Source organism: Ceratotherium simum, chromosome 24 (genome assembly GCF_057802395.1).
Source record: "Ceratotherium simum simum isolate JZ-2026a chromosome 24, ASM5780239v1, whole genome shotgun sequence".
Lineage (NCBI taxonomy): Eukaryota > Metazoa > Chordata > Mammalia > Perissodactyla > Rhinocerotidae > Ceratotherium > Ceratotherium simum.
Window position 1 is genome coordinate 22,945,250 of NC_141923.1, and position 18,563 is coordinate 22,963,812.

The 18,563-nt window shown below is 38.6% G+C and overlaps 1 protein-coding gene and 1 non-coding gene across 2 annotated transcripts in view; both read left to right on the forward strand.

Annotated features, from left to right (window-relative positions):
- Positions 1–3,777: 3,777 nt before the first annotated feature.
- GTF2A1 (general transcription factor IIA subunit 1) overlaps positions 3,778–18,563 on the forward strand; it is a 41,307-nt gene continuing 26,521 nt past the window's right edge. Inside the window, exons 1-3 of the mRNA XM_004426422.3 lie at positions 3,778–4,218; positions 8,369–8,470; positions 16,700–16,898. Of these exons, the coding sequence (XP_004426479.1) occupies positions 4,189–4,218; positions 8,369–8,470; positions 16,700–16,898 (331 nt within the window). The 5' untranslated portion in view covers positions 3,778–4,188. The remainder of the gene's footprint in view (positions 4,219–8,368; positions 8,471–16,699; positions 16,899–18,563) is intronic.
- On the forward strand, positions 17,874–18,017 carry LOC147913906 (small nucleolar RNA SNORA79). The gene has a single exon (XR_015556247.1). It is a non-coding gene; the product is annotated as a small nucleolar RNA SNORA79 (small nucleolar RNA).

The window sequence follows — 18,563 nt, forward strand, 5'->3', positions numbered from 1 at the left end:
TTGCAACCGATAAATCAGCATTCAGCTAAGGTGTCTGTATCTCATGATAGCATATAATTACTGTATTTACATACAAAAAGTGGTATACTCATCACTTGAGGTATCAAAATTTGGCCAAAGTTCTTATGGATAAACTAATCATCAATGATTAACAGCATTATTAAAATCTAATGGTAGTGTTCTACAAAGTGAGTTAAAAAAACCTTTCCCCCATTTTGATGTTGTTGATGTAGCTGTTATACACTTACCATAAATAATAACAACATCCACCAAATACTTATTAAAGCACTTTCTAGTACCTTTGATCTTCCCAACAATCATATGCAGTGGTTTTTATTCCATCTTATCAACACAGAGAGATTTAGTTACTGCAGAAGGTCACACAGTAAAGTAATGGCAGAGTCAAGCCTGATTCCACAAAGACTGCACTCTGTACACACTAAGTTAATTTGTTTTTGCTAACAAACTGGCTTATATTTTGGTATACAGAAAATAATTGCAAGTTAGTTGCTGTTTTAAGACATGCAGTAGCAATTTCAAACTATAAGTTAGAAGAGAGGAAGAGAACATTAAAAATTTTTAAAAATCTCCTCCTCATATATATAGAAGTAATTTGTGTGATCAGCAATTTCTTCCTACATATTGCATCAAAAATTACTCCATGTGGAAATCAACAGTTTTTTTGTAAAGGCCTAAAAATTAACTGAAATCTGAATAGAGTATAATTTTTTTGGTAGGACTGAAATACATTAGTGCTTTTATTATCTTGAATGAATGCTGTAATTATGCACCACACTTTACAATAGAAACTTTCATTAGGATTAGTAAGCTTGAGATATAAGATCTTTCCTCTTTACTTTTGTGTCCTCCTAAAGTGTCCAATACTATTGAGCATATAAGGGCTGCATGATCCTTAAATATGCCAGATAATTTGCTTGATTTATTCATTTTACTATTTAAGAACATGGAGGCTGAAGGAAAGTCATATGAGAGTTTAGTTTAAGCTAATTTCCAGAGCAGTCAGTCTTTTTAGATTTTCTTTTTTCTTGGGATTGTTGCTTAAATAGTCATTTGGACAATAAAACATTTAAATGTTTGGACATATAAGGTTTGATGTCATTTTGTTTATGGTAATATTAAAATTTATCCATTGAATTTTTCCTTTTCTTCTTTTGCTTGGCAATTATCCAGTGTTTTGGCAGAATATTAATATTAAAAGAAAGAAGTAACTCTTATTCTCCAATATAAAACATTTTGAAGTAAAAAAAAAAGATTCATCACAAAGAGAACACTATTATGTATCTGTCTAAGTATACGGCTGTTACAAAGTATGAGTGCACAAACTAAAATTCCAGTATAAACGTTTCCTATATGGTATAAAGAGCCGCTAAAATTAGAAAAGTTCTTTAAGCTTTAGGGCACAAAGAAGAAAAATTTCAGATAAAAACAATTTAAATATGTTGCTAAATTCAGTCTTACATGGGAGGAGTTTTCTGTTCACAAATTTTCACTTTTGTGAACCAAAGAGCTGTAGCCTCCAAACTATTCAGACCCACTCTTTTGGTGCAAGATCAGAGAATATCTCTCTCTGAAACTAAACTGGTTGGCACACGTATATTATGATTGACAGCATATTATAGCTAACTGAAGGTTGGAAAACAATAAATTGGAATGGAATCCATGATACTTAGATGCCAGGCATGGGGGGGGGGGGCGGGCGGGGTAGGGAAGAAATCTGGGTAAATATTAACCAAGTGTTTAGGCATTGTTGCAATTTAGTGTGTAAAGAGAGAAGTGGACTCAGAGGAGCCTCCTGGGAGTCCGAAGGTCTTAAGGAGCCAGGACTGGGTTTTCTGCCTTTTTAATGCAGTAACCATATCCTATTGTTTCAAAGGTCAGACCCAATCAGGGCATATCTGTCATCAACCCCCTTAGGAATAATTGTGTGGAGAGCAAATCTCATAGATTCTTTGCCATGTCCTGTCTGCAGTAGTCTTAATTTCAACGGATAGCAAAACATTTGATCATTTAGTTAAGAATACCCAGTGGTAGGGAAGAAAATAAGGTGGAAGGTGAGGGATTCCACGTGCACACAGTACATAAAGGAGGTAACAAGAAGTCTTCTTAAAACAACAAGCAGTGAAATTTACCAGGAATGGTATTGTTTAGTAAAACTTTTCAGGCTCATAGTCACCTGAATATTAAATGAATTACAAATGTGGATGGAATCATAATTTTATATATCAAGAACACTATGATTTCCTGCGAATTTTTTTTTTCTTAAGTGCCCCCCAAACAGGCAGCTGTGCAGGGAACTAAGAAGCGAGTGTTAAGAGGATGTTGTTCGATCAGATGGTGTTAAAAGAAATCTCAAGATTAACAGATATTTTCTATACCCATTCACAAACTATCCACAACTTCCCATTTTCTGAGTATTAACGGCCTGCTTTCATTAATCTCTTCCTTCAAGTCCTGGCGGATTGCACCTTTTCCTCTCTCTGGTAGGACGCCTTTGATATTCTTCACATCTGGTTTCAGTGGCATAGAACTTTTGACGTTTTGTTTTGCTTTGCCTTTTAGGATAAACTCCCTCACTTGTCCAGACCACATTCCATGTCTCTTGAAATTCCTAGGGACAAGAAAATTAGGTACTGTGACTTCTGCCTTCTAAACAGAGCATTCTCTGTTCTGCGTGAAATGTTGATATAAAGGCGGGATTTGGTGGAGCAGAGCAGGGCAAACGCCTATAGAATTGCACTCCAAGACCTGGACAGTTTCTGCCCGCTCTCTGGCAGCGAGGAGCCGTGTGAGTTGGTTGGCCAAGGTCAAGTATTTCAGATGTTAGTCACTACATGCTGGCTATGTGGAGACACAGAATTTTGGCAGTAGGTTAAAAAAACAGGGAAGGTTATCATGCTGTCATAACCCTGTGGTCGGTGTTTCGTTTTGCTTTTTTTGGCATTTCCACTACTATCAGAAATCATTTAAGTACGTGGGCTGGTAGGGGCCGAACCTTTGGGGAACTTAAATCCAAACACTTTGTAGCTGTACTTGACACAAACAACTCAGCCGGTTTTAGGGGTTATTAATTCTGGAATGTGTTAACAGTAGGCCCAAATCAGCATTCATCCCCTTTAGGAACACGTACACAACTTTGCAAGCGAAAGGCCAACCCTCGGCGGAAGGCGCGAAGCCTCAAAGCTCTCAGTCTAAGCCGAGACCACGCTCTGACGTGACTCCGCATTTAAAACTCTGCCCTGAGTCCAAGCGCGCCAGGGGCCGGAAGCTGGGCCACGTGACTGGTCCTCCTCCGCGGCCATTCCTAACGAGGCAGCCCCCACCGCCCCTTCCACATTTCCTAGCTCCTCCAGAGTGGGACGGCGCAACAACGCCTGAGAGGAGGCGGTCCCAGCAAGCTTTGGACTCGAGTATCACCAAAACTCACGCCTTTCCCGGCAGTGGTTTGCAAGCTCCTCATCCCAAACGAGCCGCCGAACTTCCGCCTGAGTGCCACCCACGTGATCACGCGAGACTTGGGGAGGCGGCGGTCCGACTTCAGTACACCAGACCCCGGGCTCCGCCTGCCCAGCACCCTCCACGGCGCGTGACGACGCGACTCGCGGCGGCCACCGCCCCGGCGCGCCTGCGCACGCGGCTCTCGCGGTGTCTCGCGCTGAGCCCCGCCCACCTGTGCCCCCGCCCTTTCCGCCCCTCCCTCCCCCTCCGCCCTGTCTCTCGGCGGCAGCGGCGGCGGCGGTGGCTCGCGCAGCTCGTTGGCTCGCTATATAAAGGGGAGAAGCGGGCGGACCGGACGGCTGGAGCTGCAGCCGGTGGCGGCAGCGGCGGCGCGGGGAGCGGCGACCGGTGGTGGTTCCCTCCTGGGCGCGGGGTGGGGAGCGGGCAACGCCCCCCGGACCCCCCAAAGGGTCGTGGTTTTTTTTTTTTAAGGGCGATTCTCGAGGTTTTTAGCTCCGGGAGGACTGCCCCCCTCCTCCACCTCCCCCTCTCCTCTCACCGCTCCCCTCTACTCCTTCAGGATCCGATTTTGTTGAAAAATTTTTCCCCCCCATCTTGCGGTGGCTTGGGTCACCCTCCGGGTGTTTCGGTTTTTTCTTTTTCTTTTTTTTGGTTTTGTTTTTCTCTTGTTTTCTCGGGGTTGCTCCCCTCTTGTTTGTGTTGTGTGTGGAAATGGCGAACTCGGCAAATACAAACACCGTGGTAAGGACGTGGTGCGGTGGCCGGCGGGGGCTTCGTCCAGGCGGCAGCAACGGCCGGACCGGGCGGGGGCGGGGACGGCGGCGACTCCCGGCCTCGACTCTCCTCAGCCGCCCGCGCGGCCGCCGCCGCTTCCCGCCTCGGGCGGAGCGGGCCGGGGCGCCAGGCGGCGGGCGCGGGGGCGCCGAGGGCTCGCGGCGGCGGCGGCGGCGGCGGCGGGAGGGCGGGGGTGCCGGCGGGGCCTGGGGCCGCGGAGGCGGTTGGGCCGGGGCGAGCGCGCGGCCCCGGCCCCAGACCCCGGCCGCCGGGAGGGAGGGCGGGAGGGGAGCCGCCGCTGCCCCCGAAGTGGGCCCGGCCGCGCCGGCTCGAGAAGGGCTCCCCGAGCCGCCTCCAAACAAAAACCGGGTCTGGGGAATTGGGCGAATCCCCAAGACCCACCGCGATCCACTTTCCTGCAGTGGAACGTTGATGGCTACTTCGGGGGGTAACTTGGGGTGTTTCTGGCTGTTGTGCTTAGGGAGCCTTCGCTGGGGCCATTTTATGTTTTTTTTTTAAAAAAGGACGAAGGTTGAAAAGCACTTATCTCGGTTCCTTCCGAATCGGTAAAATGGCGAAGGGGAAGCAAAACCCCCATCGTATCTTCGACTAGCAAAAGCACCAAAACAAACAAAAAAAAGCCTACAGTGGTCAAAGTGCCCCCGCTTTCGCCTTGCAATTTGCCTACTTCTCCCCGTTCGTCCCTTTTTGGTTACTTGCGATCACGTAGGTTTGCAAAAAGCAGTCACATAAAGAACCTTTTCAGTCACCAACGCAATGTGATCACTCGTCCACCCCACTCTCTTATTTTTATTGTGACAATAAAACACGTTTTTGCCCGGTCCCAAATGCCGCAGACCAGCCCGCGGCCGCCCGACTCCGTACCGTTGGCGACTCGGGTCGATCCATCATGGCTGCGGCCGCTTACCCAGCTTTTCAGTCCCTGAGCCTTGTGGTCCTCCTCCCTTTGGCTGCCCTGTTTATATAGAGCCATTGCCGCTCTCTAATATAGACTCTGCCAGGATGGGAAGGTGCTTTTCAGGCCTACGTCACCGCCTCTCCATTTAAACACCAGATCCGGCTTTAAATAGTGAGAGCTGCTGAGAGCGGGGCTGGGAGGTGCGTGCTCCCGACGCGAGAGGCAGGCGCGTGCAGAGCTCGATTTATTTCTAGGTCCTTTCCTTAGCCTGTAATGTTCGCACCCAACGGGGGCTGCTTTCAGAGCCCCAAGTTTTTGTTGGGGTGCAGCCGCTGGGATTTGCCGTCTTTGTTAGGGGAAAAGAGAATTGCTCTCCTTTTTAATTTTATTTTTGTTTTTGTTTTTAGAGATAATTTTAGGTCAGATGTCTAATCGTTCTTGTATTAGAAGATGCATACATTATTGTCGGGAATGAAAAAAAAGTGCTTTCTACGTTAACTGTTAGCTGCAAAGGACTTGACTTTGGTAGTATTGTGTTCATCAAGTATTCAGGAAATGTGTTAGACTCTAGCTCCTAATATTTCGTTATGTTTTCTTATAATAAATAGCGGAGACACGAAGCTTTTCAAAGAAGTAAATAAGTGCCTGAAGCTTCAACGTAGCACCTATATCCACAGTACATTTCTGTGTAGGGGAATTGTGAGTAATGAAAGTGAGGAGGCTTTAAGTGCAAACTGGATTTTAAAAAATTAAAATTCTGAGCAGACAAGGTTTTTATTGAATTGGATATTAGTGTGATATCCAATAGAGAAATTAATCCAGTTTGTTTTCCAGTATTGCATGGGGGACTAACACTTTTGAAAGGAACCTTCTAATGAATCATTAGATAATGCCACTAATGGCCCTTGAAATTACCAGTTTTTAGGTTTGAAATATGTGTTTTTTGAAAACCAGGACAAACCTCTTAAATGACTTTTTATTTCGTAAAAGGTAAAAACTTTGGCTCAAGGCAAGTTTAGCATTTTAAATAATAATTTGGAAATTGCGTATTTCAAATAGTGCCTGTGTACCCACATACTTCTAAAAACATCAGGATTTTGAGGGCTTTTCAACTTATGAACAATTCTCTTAAATTATTCTTTATGTGTATACTTCATGAAGAATACACATTTCCCTTCTTTCAACTGTAGTGCTTATGAATCCATGAAGTGCTCAAGTTTTGGGTTAATTAAGGCACAAAAGCAAAATCTTATTAAAGCAAGGTTCATACATTAAATAGGGAGTGCCAGAAGGAAAGCACATTTGTTACCTATAAATGTCTAGATCTCCAAGCAGAAGATTTTTAGGGGTGACTAATTTCAGAAACCCAAAGCAACATCTAGTTTGTTGAAAAAATAATTTGTATCATCAATTTAAGTTTTATACTACCAATTAAAAGTTACACTGCCTCTTTTTAATGTCATTATTGGTTTTAAACAAAGCACTTTATGTGTTTTGTAATTCAGTAGTTAAAATTGCTATAGATAAGGTGATACCCATAGGTAGACTTTCCTCATATATAGAATCAGGATATTAAAATAAAGACGCACTGTAGAGATGCACGTTTTACACACGAATAATTTTAAAGTTCACAGAAGCTGATTTGGCAAACTAAAAAAGCAAGTTAGTGAGTGGAGCAGCAGAGGTGAGAACCTAGATACATGAATTGTTTTTCTGGTTGTAATGAAAAAGAGCAAATAGTTTTTAATGGTTGAGGTACATTTTATGGAAGAATTCATTATTTGTATTTTTAACTAGGCAAGGACACATTTTCTTAGAGGGTTCCCTTGTTATAACAGTTTTGCTGATAGAGATGCTAATGAAACATTTATTTCTGTTTGAGGTTTGCCTATGAGAGCAAACCCTTAGTTTTATTGGATAACCAGTAACTTTTACCTTAAACAAGATAGAACACAAATAGTGACAAAGCTTATTAAAAGAAAAAGGCTGTTAACCTTAACTCTGTGATAATGGATAGGATTTATAGTGAGGCAACTCTAGTTTATTATTCTAACATGCAAACTTCTGTTTGTCTGATGTGTTAAAAATAGGATGTGGGGTTGGGCAAATTGTTCTCTATCCCACCTTTTGCTTTTTAAAAAATACTTTATACTTTTGAAAGTGCTTTCACATGTATTCTCATTTTATCCTTCTGGCAACCTTCTAGAAGCAAGCTTCCCCTCACCCCCAAGTAATACCAACAATAATAGTAATAATAATAATAATTTAAAAAATAAACATCGAGGGGCCGGCCCAGTGGTGCAAGCGGTTAAGTGCGCGCGCTCCGCTGCGGCGGCCCGGGGTTCGCTGGTTCAGATCCTGGGCGCACACCGACGCCCCACTTGGCGAGCTGTGCTGTGGCGTCCCATATAAAGTGGAGGAAGATGGGTATGGATGTTAGCCCAGGGCCAGTCTTCCTCAGCAAAAAAAAGAGGATTGGCAGATGTTAGCTCAGGGCTGATCTTCCTCACACACACACACAAAAAACATCGAGGCTGTTCAAGATTCTATTCCATAGCATCATTTGGGCAGTGGTAGAAGGAGAGAAATCCTGAGAGAGACATCAGTGTGCCTTGTTCCTCTGGGACTTTAGGATCTGTTATTGTGGATATATGAACAGTTTTGTGGTATAGCTTAAGGATACAGACTGAGTAACAAAAACAAAAATGAGGTGATTTTTAGATTTGAATACTCATTAGGTTGCAGATTATTACCAGGCAGATGACTGCAGGACATAAGGTTCTCTAAAGTCTGAGACTTAGTGACGAGGTTATGAGATAGAATAGGATCAGACTAAGCAAGGAGTAATAGGAACTAGGCATAGCAACCCGTAAAGCTATTACTGGATCACATTACAACATAGGAAATTATAACTGGAAATTGTATGGGCCTTGTATGTGTAAGGACCTTCTGCATATGAATTGCATTAAGTAGTCTTACAACTTCTGTTAAAATAGTCATCCAATAATCCATTTTAACTAAGACAAATGAGGTTTATTAGGATGGCCATATTTTTAAAGTTATATCTTCTAGAATAAGATTTAGATAACTTGGAAAAATGACTATTGTATTACATTTAATTTCTTTTGAATTTGTGAAAATGTGTTTTTTAATATGTGAAAAATGATCATTTTCAACAGTCTTATTTTTCCTTTAAAGCCTAAATTATACAGATCTGTGATTGAAGATGTTATTAATGATGTGAGAGACATCTTTTTGGATGATGGAGTTGATGAACAAGTTCTGATGGAACTAAAAACTGTGAGTTTGCCTTTGTTTTTCTTTTTGTCATTTTTTTTTTTTTTAAACATTCTCTTCAGCCAGAGACTAATTCATAACTTTTCCATAGTTTGAACATTTGACTTTGTGGCACGAGGCACTATAGTTAAGTGAAGGCTGCTGGTTTTAAATCCCACCTCTACCATCTGTTCTTCCTCTTACCTTAGACAAACTACTTAATATTTCAGTTTCCTTATATGTGAGATGGGAATTAGTAGTACTTACCTTATAGGTTTGTTTTGAGGATTACTGTAATAACTGTATAAATTACTTAGTATAGTGCCTGGTAATAGCATTAGCTGTTGTTAATGGAGAGGTAACATTTTACATTTATGGTCAATTACTTGACATACCTGTACTTTTTTTTCCTTTTTCTTTTTTATGGTCTTAATGTACCTCTATTCTAAAAGGTGTTTATGTTGTGGAGATTGAATAAGTGCTTGATAAAAGAATTTCATGTACTTGAATCCAATTCTTTATGTGGGCCACTGTTGGGTTTATAATGTATTTTACTTTGGGAGCTGATTTTCTGTCTCTTGGATTTCTTTGGATTTGAGCAGAAATATTTAGCTATTTTTATTTAGCATTTATGTTTTCTTGGTGTTGTGATGACTCATGAAATCATGGAATATTTTTGCCTTATTGCTCAAAACAGTGGTTCTCAAAGTATGGTCCTTGGACTCCTGGGGTTTCCCTACAGCTGCTTTCAGGGGGTCCATGAGGTTGGCCAAATGCCCAAGTCTGAATAATCATAGTTTCAGTATGTCATATTTCCAGTAAAAGTTGTGTTTCATGGAAAAGCTGACCAGTTAAACTTGCAACTTAAATGCACAAGTGCTTTTCCTTGAGATAACTGTTCCATATGCAGCAGAAGTACTTTATGCATGCTTCCCATTTTGATGCCCTTAATATTAAAAAAATGTTTACTTAAGGGTCAAGATGCGATCAGTGTTGATGTTAAGATATGCGATTGTTTGATATTCTGTAATGAAATGTGTTAACATTTGGAATATTTTCCAAATGACCAATACGTAATGTTGTAAAATTCCTTCAAAGTGAAAGATAAATTAATGGATTTTAATCTAAGAGTATGAAAAGTTCGTTGGAATAGGGTTTCAGATTCTATCTACATTGCAGCTTACTTTTAAGAAACCGTTACTTAAAATACTTTTTCCTTTCCCAACTACTTAGCTCCCAACTCTTCATATACTTCTTCCAAAACAACGAAGTGAATATAAAAGCAGATATGAGAATCCAGCTGTTTTCTTTTATGCCATTTCTCACTTAATTTTATTTGGAAAATAGGGTTATTTTCATTAAAGATTTTTATGTCAATATGTAATGGATATGTTGTTTTTTTGTAATGAATTAGTAAACATTTTTTAAAATCTTAGTTAAAATCTCAAAAAAAGTCTCTGAGGTCCTCAATAATTTCTGAAAGTGGCAAAGGATCCTAAGACCCAAAAGTTTTAGAACTGCTGGCTTAGCAATGGGGTATTGAGCTCCTTTAGAGCTATGTACAAATTAAGTAATCATAGTTAGCGAATGCTAAGGAACATTTGTTGTGGTCTTATCCATTCAGTGGAGGTGGGAGGCTGCCACTTAGCAACTTATTATTTTAAATAAAGCAAATCACACCTTTATTGTGGTGATAAAATATATCTTAGAGTGTTCAGGCATCTGTGGGCAACTTCTGTAGAGTTTTCATAAGAATCTGCCTTTGTGAGGAAGCAAAAATATATAGGTGTAAGTGAGATGAGGAAATATTTATTTACTTGAGAGACATATAATGGTGGCTAAAAGTAAAGAGTAAGTATCTAAAAATACAAGTGAAAGAATGCCAACTCTGAGACATGAGTTGGAAGAACAGCAATATAAAATGCTCAAACAGCATGAAGTATCTCAGGGATATGGGTAAGAAGAGAATAAGCTTCTTTTGATTCCTTAGTGTTACGTGAAGTGAATATTTTACAATTTATGTTACACTCTTATAATGTCCTTGTAGTTCTGTGACCCTGTGTGAAATACCACATTTTTAGGTATAGAAAATTAGTCCCAAAGATTTTAATTTACCTTAGGTCAAACTAGTAGTCATTCCCGGTTGTTTGTTATCTACTCTTGTTTTTCACAAAGGTCTGGGGAATTGATTTTTCCTACTGGTCCCAGTGGAATCAAGGTGTTCTCTCCAAAGAGAATGAGCTGTCTTTGAGACCAAATAACTCCACCTGCATTTTTAGTACATTTGACTTTTTGAATATGTATATTAGTATAATATATGTAATATAACATAAATTGTATATATGCTTTATAGGTTATGCACTAATTTTTTGTTTAATAGTTAATTTTTAATGACAAAAATTGTGACTTATTCAACTTTGAATCCCTAGCCCCTACCTCAGTGCTTGGCATATGTGGTTGGCATTAAGTAAATATTTAAATAAAGTAGTTTAATAATAAATGTGGCTCCAGAATCTAACTGAACAAAGTAGTTTAATATTTTTGTTTTCTTAAATGGAGCATACTCTTCTATTTTGGGTTGGATTTAAAAATAAAACCATTAGACTAAAATGAGTTTATGTTATTTTAATTCTCTGCACTAAATTTCTTCAGAATCTCATTAGAATTTTCAGAATGTGCCCTAGTTTTAACAGTTTGACAGCAAGCCAGCACTATCTAATAGAACTTTTTGTGGTGATGAAAATGTTCTATGTCTGTATTCTCCAGTATGGTAGTCACTAGCCACATTTGGCTACTAAGCATTTGAAATGTGGTTAGTGGAATTGAAGAACTGAATTTTTATTTAAATATAATTAATTTCAATTTAAATCACCATGTGTGGTTAGTGGCTACTATATTGTATACCACAGGTTTAGACATTCTTGCTAATGAAAACTAACATTAACTGCATATTTTATGGTTTATAAAGGACTTTGCCATTAGCTCTTGCCCCTTCCTCCCCCTTTTTTGGCCATTTCACAGACTTTTATCAAAAGCTTCCATATGGCTGTGAAGGATACAATAGTAAATTAGATTATGAATTAAGATGACTAATGAGAGTACATGTAATTTGAAGTTTAACTAGATAATGCACGAAGGGAAGTGATTAAAAAAAAAATTCAACCCAATTCTCAAGGTTATCTCTTTAAATACAATGGGCCTATTTTAGTGTATGAACTACAGGAGATAGAAAAGACATATAAAACATAGTCTTGATTTTCATTAAATCTATATTTGAATGTAAATTGTGTTTTGAATTGGTAACTATGGGTGCGAATGCCAGTTTAGAAATCCTCTTCAAAGTGAATGATAGAATTATCCTGATTTCTAAACTGTCAGAGCTACCCATATCCAAACAGCAAGAACTATGGAAGATATAAAACCTGGCCTCTCTTCTCAGTAAAACAAAGTGAGAAGAATTTCCTCATTTGGAGACAAATCTGAAACTCAGTTTATCTGCCTCTAGATGAGGTTTCTCAGTCTTGGCACTACTGACACTTTGGACCCATTAATTATTTATTTTAGAGGGCTGTCCTGTTCATTGTAGGATGTTAGCAGCATAACTGGCCTCTGCCCACTAGATGCCAGTAGCACCCCTCAGTTCTGACAATCAAAAATGTCTACAGACATTGTCAAATGTCCCTGGGGGGCAAAACCCATCCCCTGATTAAGAACCACTGTTTTAAATATACTCTAGTTTTATATAAGTACTCGGACCATAAATTGAACAGTAATCTCTTCTACTTCATTTGCTCTTTGGGAAAGTTCTGCTCCCCAGCATCAGTTCTAGGGAGCCCAGAAATGCAGTTGTCTTATGTTTTACCCAGGAGCTAGAGATTTTGTGAAAGTAGGAAAATCGTTTAGAATTTCTAGCCCAGCATACTGCTAGGAAGCAGTAGATCTAATCATATTTTATAGATTGGAAAATAGACTCAGAGGGAATATGCTTTGACAAGGTCATTTAGCAAGTGGTAGAGATTTGAATCTAAGCCTTTTGTCTCCAGATGACATGTGTAATATTTACCGGTAAAAAGGAAAGTCCCAGAGTTGTGACTAGACCTGCTCTGATAGCAGCAGCACAGTTTAGAGATTAGAAATTTGGACCAGAGCTAGGCTTAGGGTGAGGCAAGAGAGGTGCCTAGGGTGTAAAATTTAAAGGACATTCACTCTTCACTCAGGGTCAAGCCCTCACTGGGAACCCTAGAGTCAGACTGCCTGGATTGTATCTGGGTTTTGCCTGCTATTAGTTAGTGACATTGGGTAAGTTACCCAGCTTCTTGTTCCTCGGGTTCTTTTTCTGTAAAAAGGAGATAATAATGTCTGTCTTATAGGATTTTTGTGAAAAACGAGTCTGTACATTTAAAGTACTTAACAAAGTGCACAGTAAGAATTCATTATTAGTCTAGTAAACATGATGTTCAGATTTACATCTGAATCATTTGGGGCATAGAAAATGAGTTTTCTCCATGTCTAATTTCAGAGATTCAAAGATTGCTGAAGTAGGACTGCCAGAAATAATAGCTATTGTGTTGGGGGAAAAAGAGTGTACTATAAAAATGAGGAGGAAAAACAGTTCTTATTTTCTAAGCAAAATAAATAGATAACAATTCAGTATTCTTGGTTGTCTTCAATAGTATTAATATGATTACTGTTGCCAAAACAGTATTACATTGTCTATTTTAAACAGTTGATATTTAAAAAATAGAATATTTTGATAAATAAAATTTTATAAAGAATGAAATTGGAGAAAAACAGAAAACACTCAACTAATTTGAACTTGACGTTATTTGATATTAGAAGCTTAATGCTAAATATTTGTATGGTACTATTTTTGTATTTTTTATATTACCTAGAACAGTATTTGGTACTTAGTAAATATGGATTCTCAATGGACTACTACTCCAATACCCCCCTCCCACCCCCCCACCCCCATAAAGCAATAGGAAATATATGGGCCATGTTTACCTGTCGTAATGACTAGCGGGCACCTTTAGCAATTAGTAGGCTAGAGCCAGGAATGTTACATTTCCTGTACTCTTCCTATGGTACTACTGTACCATAAAGAATTGTCCTGCCCATAATGTTGGTAGCGTCCTTATAGAGCGATACTACGCTAGAAAACAACAGTTTGTTTTCCCTTCTCTTATTTGAAATTAATATTAAATGTCTGGTAAGTTCTTAGTCATTTTGTTAGCTCCTGAATAAGACATCATCTCTGTCCCAAAGGAGTTCATACTTTAGCAGATAGGGTACACTTAGTGTGAAAAGTATAACAGTAGAAATATCTCTTAAGATATGGAGGCAGTGAGTAATTTATTTGAGGCTATGTGACTTTGACATTTGCATTCTTCTGGGAATTGTAAGGCAAGCCTGCCATATAAGGAGTAGTTTACTAAGGTTCAGATAGGAGATATGTATGCTCTGTTCAGGGAACTGCAGGTGGTTTGGCATCTTTAAAAAATAGAGTGCAAGTTATAGTAAAAGTTGAAGTAACATATACTGAGTTAAGGAGCTTGGTCTTTAGAGTGACGAAGATTTTCTGGGGTGCTAGTTAAAATGCAGAATTTTAGACTTCTGCTCCAGAGAGTCTGACTTGATAGGGATACAGTCTGACGTTTTCTTTTTAATTCAGTTGCATTTACAAAAAAAAATCCAAATTGGCTTTTAACAACCCACTAATGGGTTGTAGTCTGCAGTTTGAAAAGCATTGGTTTAGACTTGAAAGCAGTGGTTCTCACTTTAGCGTGCTTCACAGTAACCTGGACAGGTTAGTAAAACAGATTCCTGGCTCCACCCCCAGAGTTGCTGATTCAGTATGTCTAGGGTAGGGCCTGAGAATTAATATGTCTAACAAGTTCCTATGAAATGCTGATGCTTTTCGCCCTGGGACCACATTTTGAGGACCACTGATTTATAGAAGATAGATTGGAAGGACAAGTCTCCACTAGAATGTAGGCTGTGTAAGGACAGGGATTTTTTTTGTCAGATTTGTTCACTATGTGTTCTCAATGCCTCTAACAATGTCTAGCGTGTAGGAGATACTCAATAATTATTTGTGGACTGTATGACTTGATGCAGGGAGCTCAGTGAGCTCAGTCATTACACTTTGCAGTAGTACTAGTGGGAGGAAAGGATTTGTACTGGGGCCATAATAGTAGGAATAGATTGGTACAATGCTTCAGAAGGGAAATTGACAATAATGATGGGGTGTTGGGATGGATTCTGACTCATAGGTCATTGGCTTGGGATGCTAGGTGAGTAGTGGTAACCAGCACTTGGCAGCATATAATATATGTTCGTTAATATTTGCCATTAGCGTGGAAGCTTCGTTGAAGTGGTGGGTCACATTGCAATGGGTAGACCAATTGGAGGTGATAAAACTAAAGCATTAAATTTAGGAAATTATGGTTTAAAAAACTTTTTTAAAGTATTATTTAATATTGCTTTTTTTGTTGATTTTTGGCTCACAGGAAGCTAGGTTTTACTTTTTTGGGACAGGAAAAAGTTTAGAAAGTTCAGGTGATAGCAGACTGTTTGGGAGCCTTACTATATAATACATTAGTCAGAATGTGTTTTATTCAATGCGTTAAGTGTTTATTTTGTACTGTGTGCTATGCTAGGTGCCCACTTTACAGAGATGAACCAGACACAACTTGGGCTCTGAAAAAGTAGTCCTTTGTTACCCTAGGAAGAACTCTAGCTGTTTTTAGTCTGGGATTTGCAGAGACTTAGATTTATTAGCTGGAAGTGAGTTTAGAAGTAATGTAATTCAACTTGTTCCCTTTTTAGTTGAGGAGAATGCCCAAGAAGGATAAATGATTTGTCCACAAAGCTGATTAGTGTCCAAACCAGGACTAACTGGGTTGCTGACTTCTGTTGTAAGGCTCTATTAAGCAGTTAATACCACCACCACCATAATAATAATAACTAACATTTATTGATCACCGACTTTATGTTAGACTCTGATAAATGTTTTACATGGATTTCTTGTTTAGTCCTCAGAACAACCCATGAGATGCATATTGTTACTCTCTCTGTAAGAATAGTCTTCAGGCAAGTCTAAATACAGAAACTGCTAGGGGATTGGCTACTCTGGGAAATTGACCTTTAGTTTACTTTTACAGTAAGCCATTTGTTATGTGCTGGAATTGTTATTAGTATGTAGATATAGTACAAATCTAGAATTTCTGGAACAGTTGGAAGTGTCAGTAGGTTGTAAAAATCCCTCTGTTTATAGCAAAGGGAGCTTTTTGAAGGATCTGATAGAAACCTCAGGTGAGTTAGGTGGTGTCCCAAGAGTATATCCTAGGGGAGAAAACAAAGTATAGGTCCTTGGGTACAAAATGACTGAATTAAATTTCATTTGTATGTTTAAGGAACGGTTTGTTACTTTCCTGGGTATTTCTTATAAGGGTTGAGGCTCTCTAGATTGAACACTAAGCCTCGTGGAGAGGAAATTTGTTAGGAAGAAGGATGGAAGAGTTGTAAATGTTTTCTTTCCTTCTTCCTTTTGCCCACTTCTCATTTGTTTTCTCACTATCACAGAAGCTGTCCTAGGGTGAGATGAGAAAATAGAAGTGGCTAAGCAGAAAAGGGCTATCAATCTTTGTCATAATGGAAGAGGGAGGGGAATTTCAAGAAGTATAGAGGGTTGAGAATACCTCTAAAAGCACTGAGCATTGCTTTCTTTTACCTTATGTAGGAGTAGACAGATGGAGTGTTGGGCTTTTCTAACTTGAGCACTGCCTCCTCTATAATGTTTCTCTGTTCAAATCAGGGAAAGATGAATTTATGTTTTTTATGTAATTTAAAAGTTAGAAAATATTGTATTAAGGAAAGATTTCCATAAAAATAGTTAATAATGGATTTGATATTAAATAGGATAACCTTTGATTACCAAAACATTTCTTGTATGAAACTCTGCATGGTAACCAAGGAATTACTGTAGAAAGTTTGTTGAAGATATAAAAAAAAAAAAAAAATTCTTCATTACTCTTAAGGTAGCAAAAATGAGATTTGATATTTTAAAAATTAGTTGTCATTATTGCATACACTTGGGTAAGAATTAGAGATTGGTTGATTTTTGTGGTTTTAACAGTTTTGAAAATGGAAGAATTTTATAAGCAGACTAATAAACAAAATACGTTTTGTCCATGTGTCCAGAGTTATCTGTCCTGACTTTCACTTAGAAGTCTTTAATGTTCTTTGCCTTAGTTATGGGAGAATAAACTAATGCAGTCTAGGGCAGTAGATGGATTTCATTCAGAAGAGCAGCAGCTTTTATTGCAAGTTCAACAGCAGCATCAACCCCAGCAGCAGCAGCACCACCACCACCACCAGCAAGCTCAGCCGCAGCAGACAGTGCCTCAGCAAGCACAGACCCAGCAGGTCCTTATTCCTGCCTCACAGCAAGGTGAGACTGCAGGTTTTTTCCTACTTACGACTTGGAAATGAAATTTGTCATTTTCAAAGAAAAGAAATACCCTGGGTTTCTCCTTTCTGTTGGCTGAGGGGGGGTATGTGTGTGTGTATTTATATATAAATTTGTATAGTAGTGATAAATAAATAAGTCACTAATTGAAAGCCTAAGATGATATTCAGATAAGTAGATTAATACTTTCTTTTGAGAAGGCTATATAATGGTGGATTTCCTAAAATAAGTCAAATCTATAAAGGTTTATTTACTAAGGGTTTCATTATTTTCTGTGATAAAATTATCTCATTTCTTTATGAAATTGATTTGTTCCTTCAAAGGCATATTTGAGTTTAGTTTTTATAAATATATCTTAAACACTAGAGGATTTTTATAACTATACCTTGGCAATCTGAAATTTTAGTTCCCTAGTAATTTATTAAATTGACTGAATTAGATTTCTTTTAAGTGAAGAGTGGATATATAACATATCTTAATTTATATTACTGGCTTAAAGGTAAGAAAAAACAAGCATTTGTATACTCTGTCCATAGTCCTTTGTGCTGTGCAAGTCCTTTTTTAATTTTGTTTCATTGAAACTTTACAAAGGCTTTGTGAAGGAGCTCTTAGAGCATTTCACAGCTGACGAAAATCTGGGCCCTGAAAAGGCTAAAATGCTTGATCCATTACATGTAGTTTTTTCTGTCGTGACAAACGTCTGTTCAGTTACAAATCTTCCTGGGCATTCAAGTTTTGTAAATCTTGTTATCGGAGAGGAGAATATAGGTAAATGAAAAGTTTATTTTAAGGTAACTGTTGACCCATTTGCCTCATCTGAGAGTATTATATAAGACTTGATAGTGATGCGCAGTAGAAATGTCTATTCAGGTTATTTTACTGTTTATATTCAATAAGACTTTTAATTGATTTTATTCTATACCTTGCATCAAATAATTTTATCCTTTTAGTCTGTTTTGATGACTGTTCCTCCTATTGCCTTCAGGCCTGGCACTAGGGTTTTAGGTCATCATAAATTAAAATTTGATTTTCTTCACTCAGAGACTATTAGGATAATGGGATTATCTGTTTATTCTCTGAAGTTTGCGGAATCAAACACCTAGTTCCTTTTACACTTAAGTAACGTTGTTATTTCTGTTTTGTATTTTTTAAAAAGTTGTTGGAAGTAACTTAAGATTCTGGCAGTTGTCAATTGAGAGAAAAGGGATATATAGGTTAAAAAAAACTATAACTCGTTTAGCTCACTCTTAATGGGTTAATAACTTGTTCCAACAGTAGTATCATTATATCAATAAAACAGTTAATGCTTAATTAGCAAGACAAGACTAAATTACATTTGAAATTTTCCAGTTTAAGAATGCACAGAAATGTATATGTTTAGGTGTTATGCATCTCACTACTTTGTGTTCCCAAGTTCCCTTGTGTCCTTGTATTGTTACTCAAATCTTCTTTTTTTATTTTAATTTTTATTTATTTATTTATTTATTTTGAGGAAGATTGGCCCTGAGCTAACATCTGTTGCCAGTCTTCCTCCTTTTTTCCCTTTTTCTCCCCAAAGCCCCAGTAGATAGTTGTGTGTTATATTTGTAGGTCCTTCCAGTTGCTCTCTGGGGGACGCCGCCCCAGCATGGCTTCATGAGCCATGTG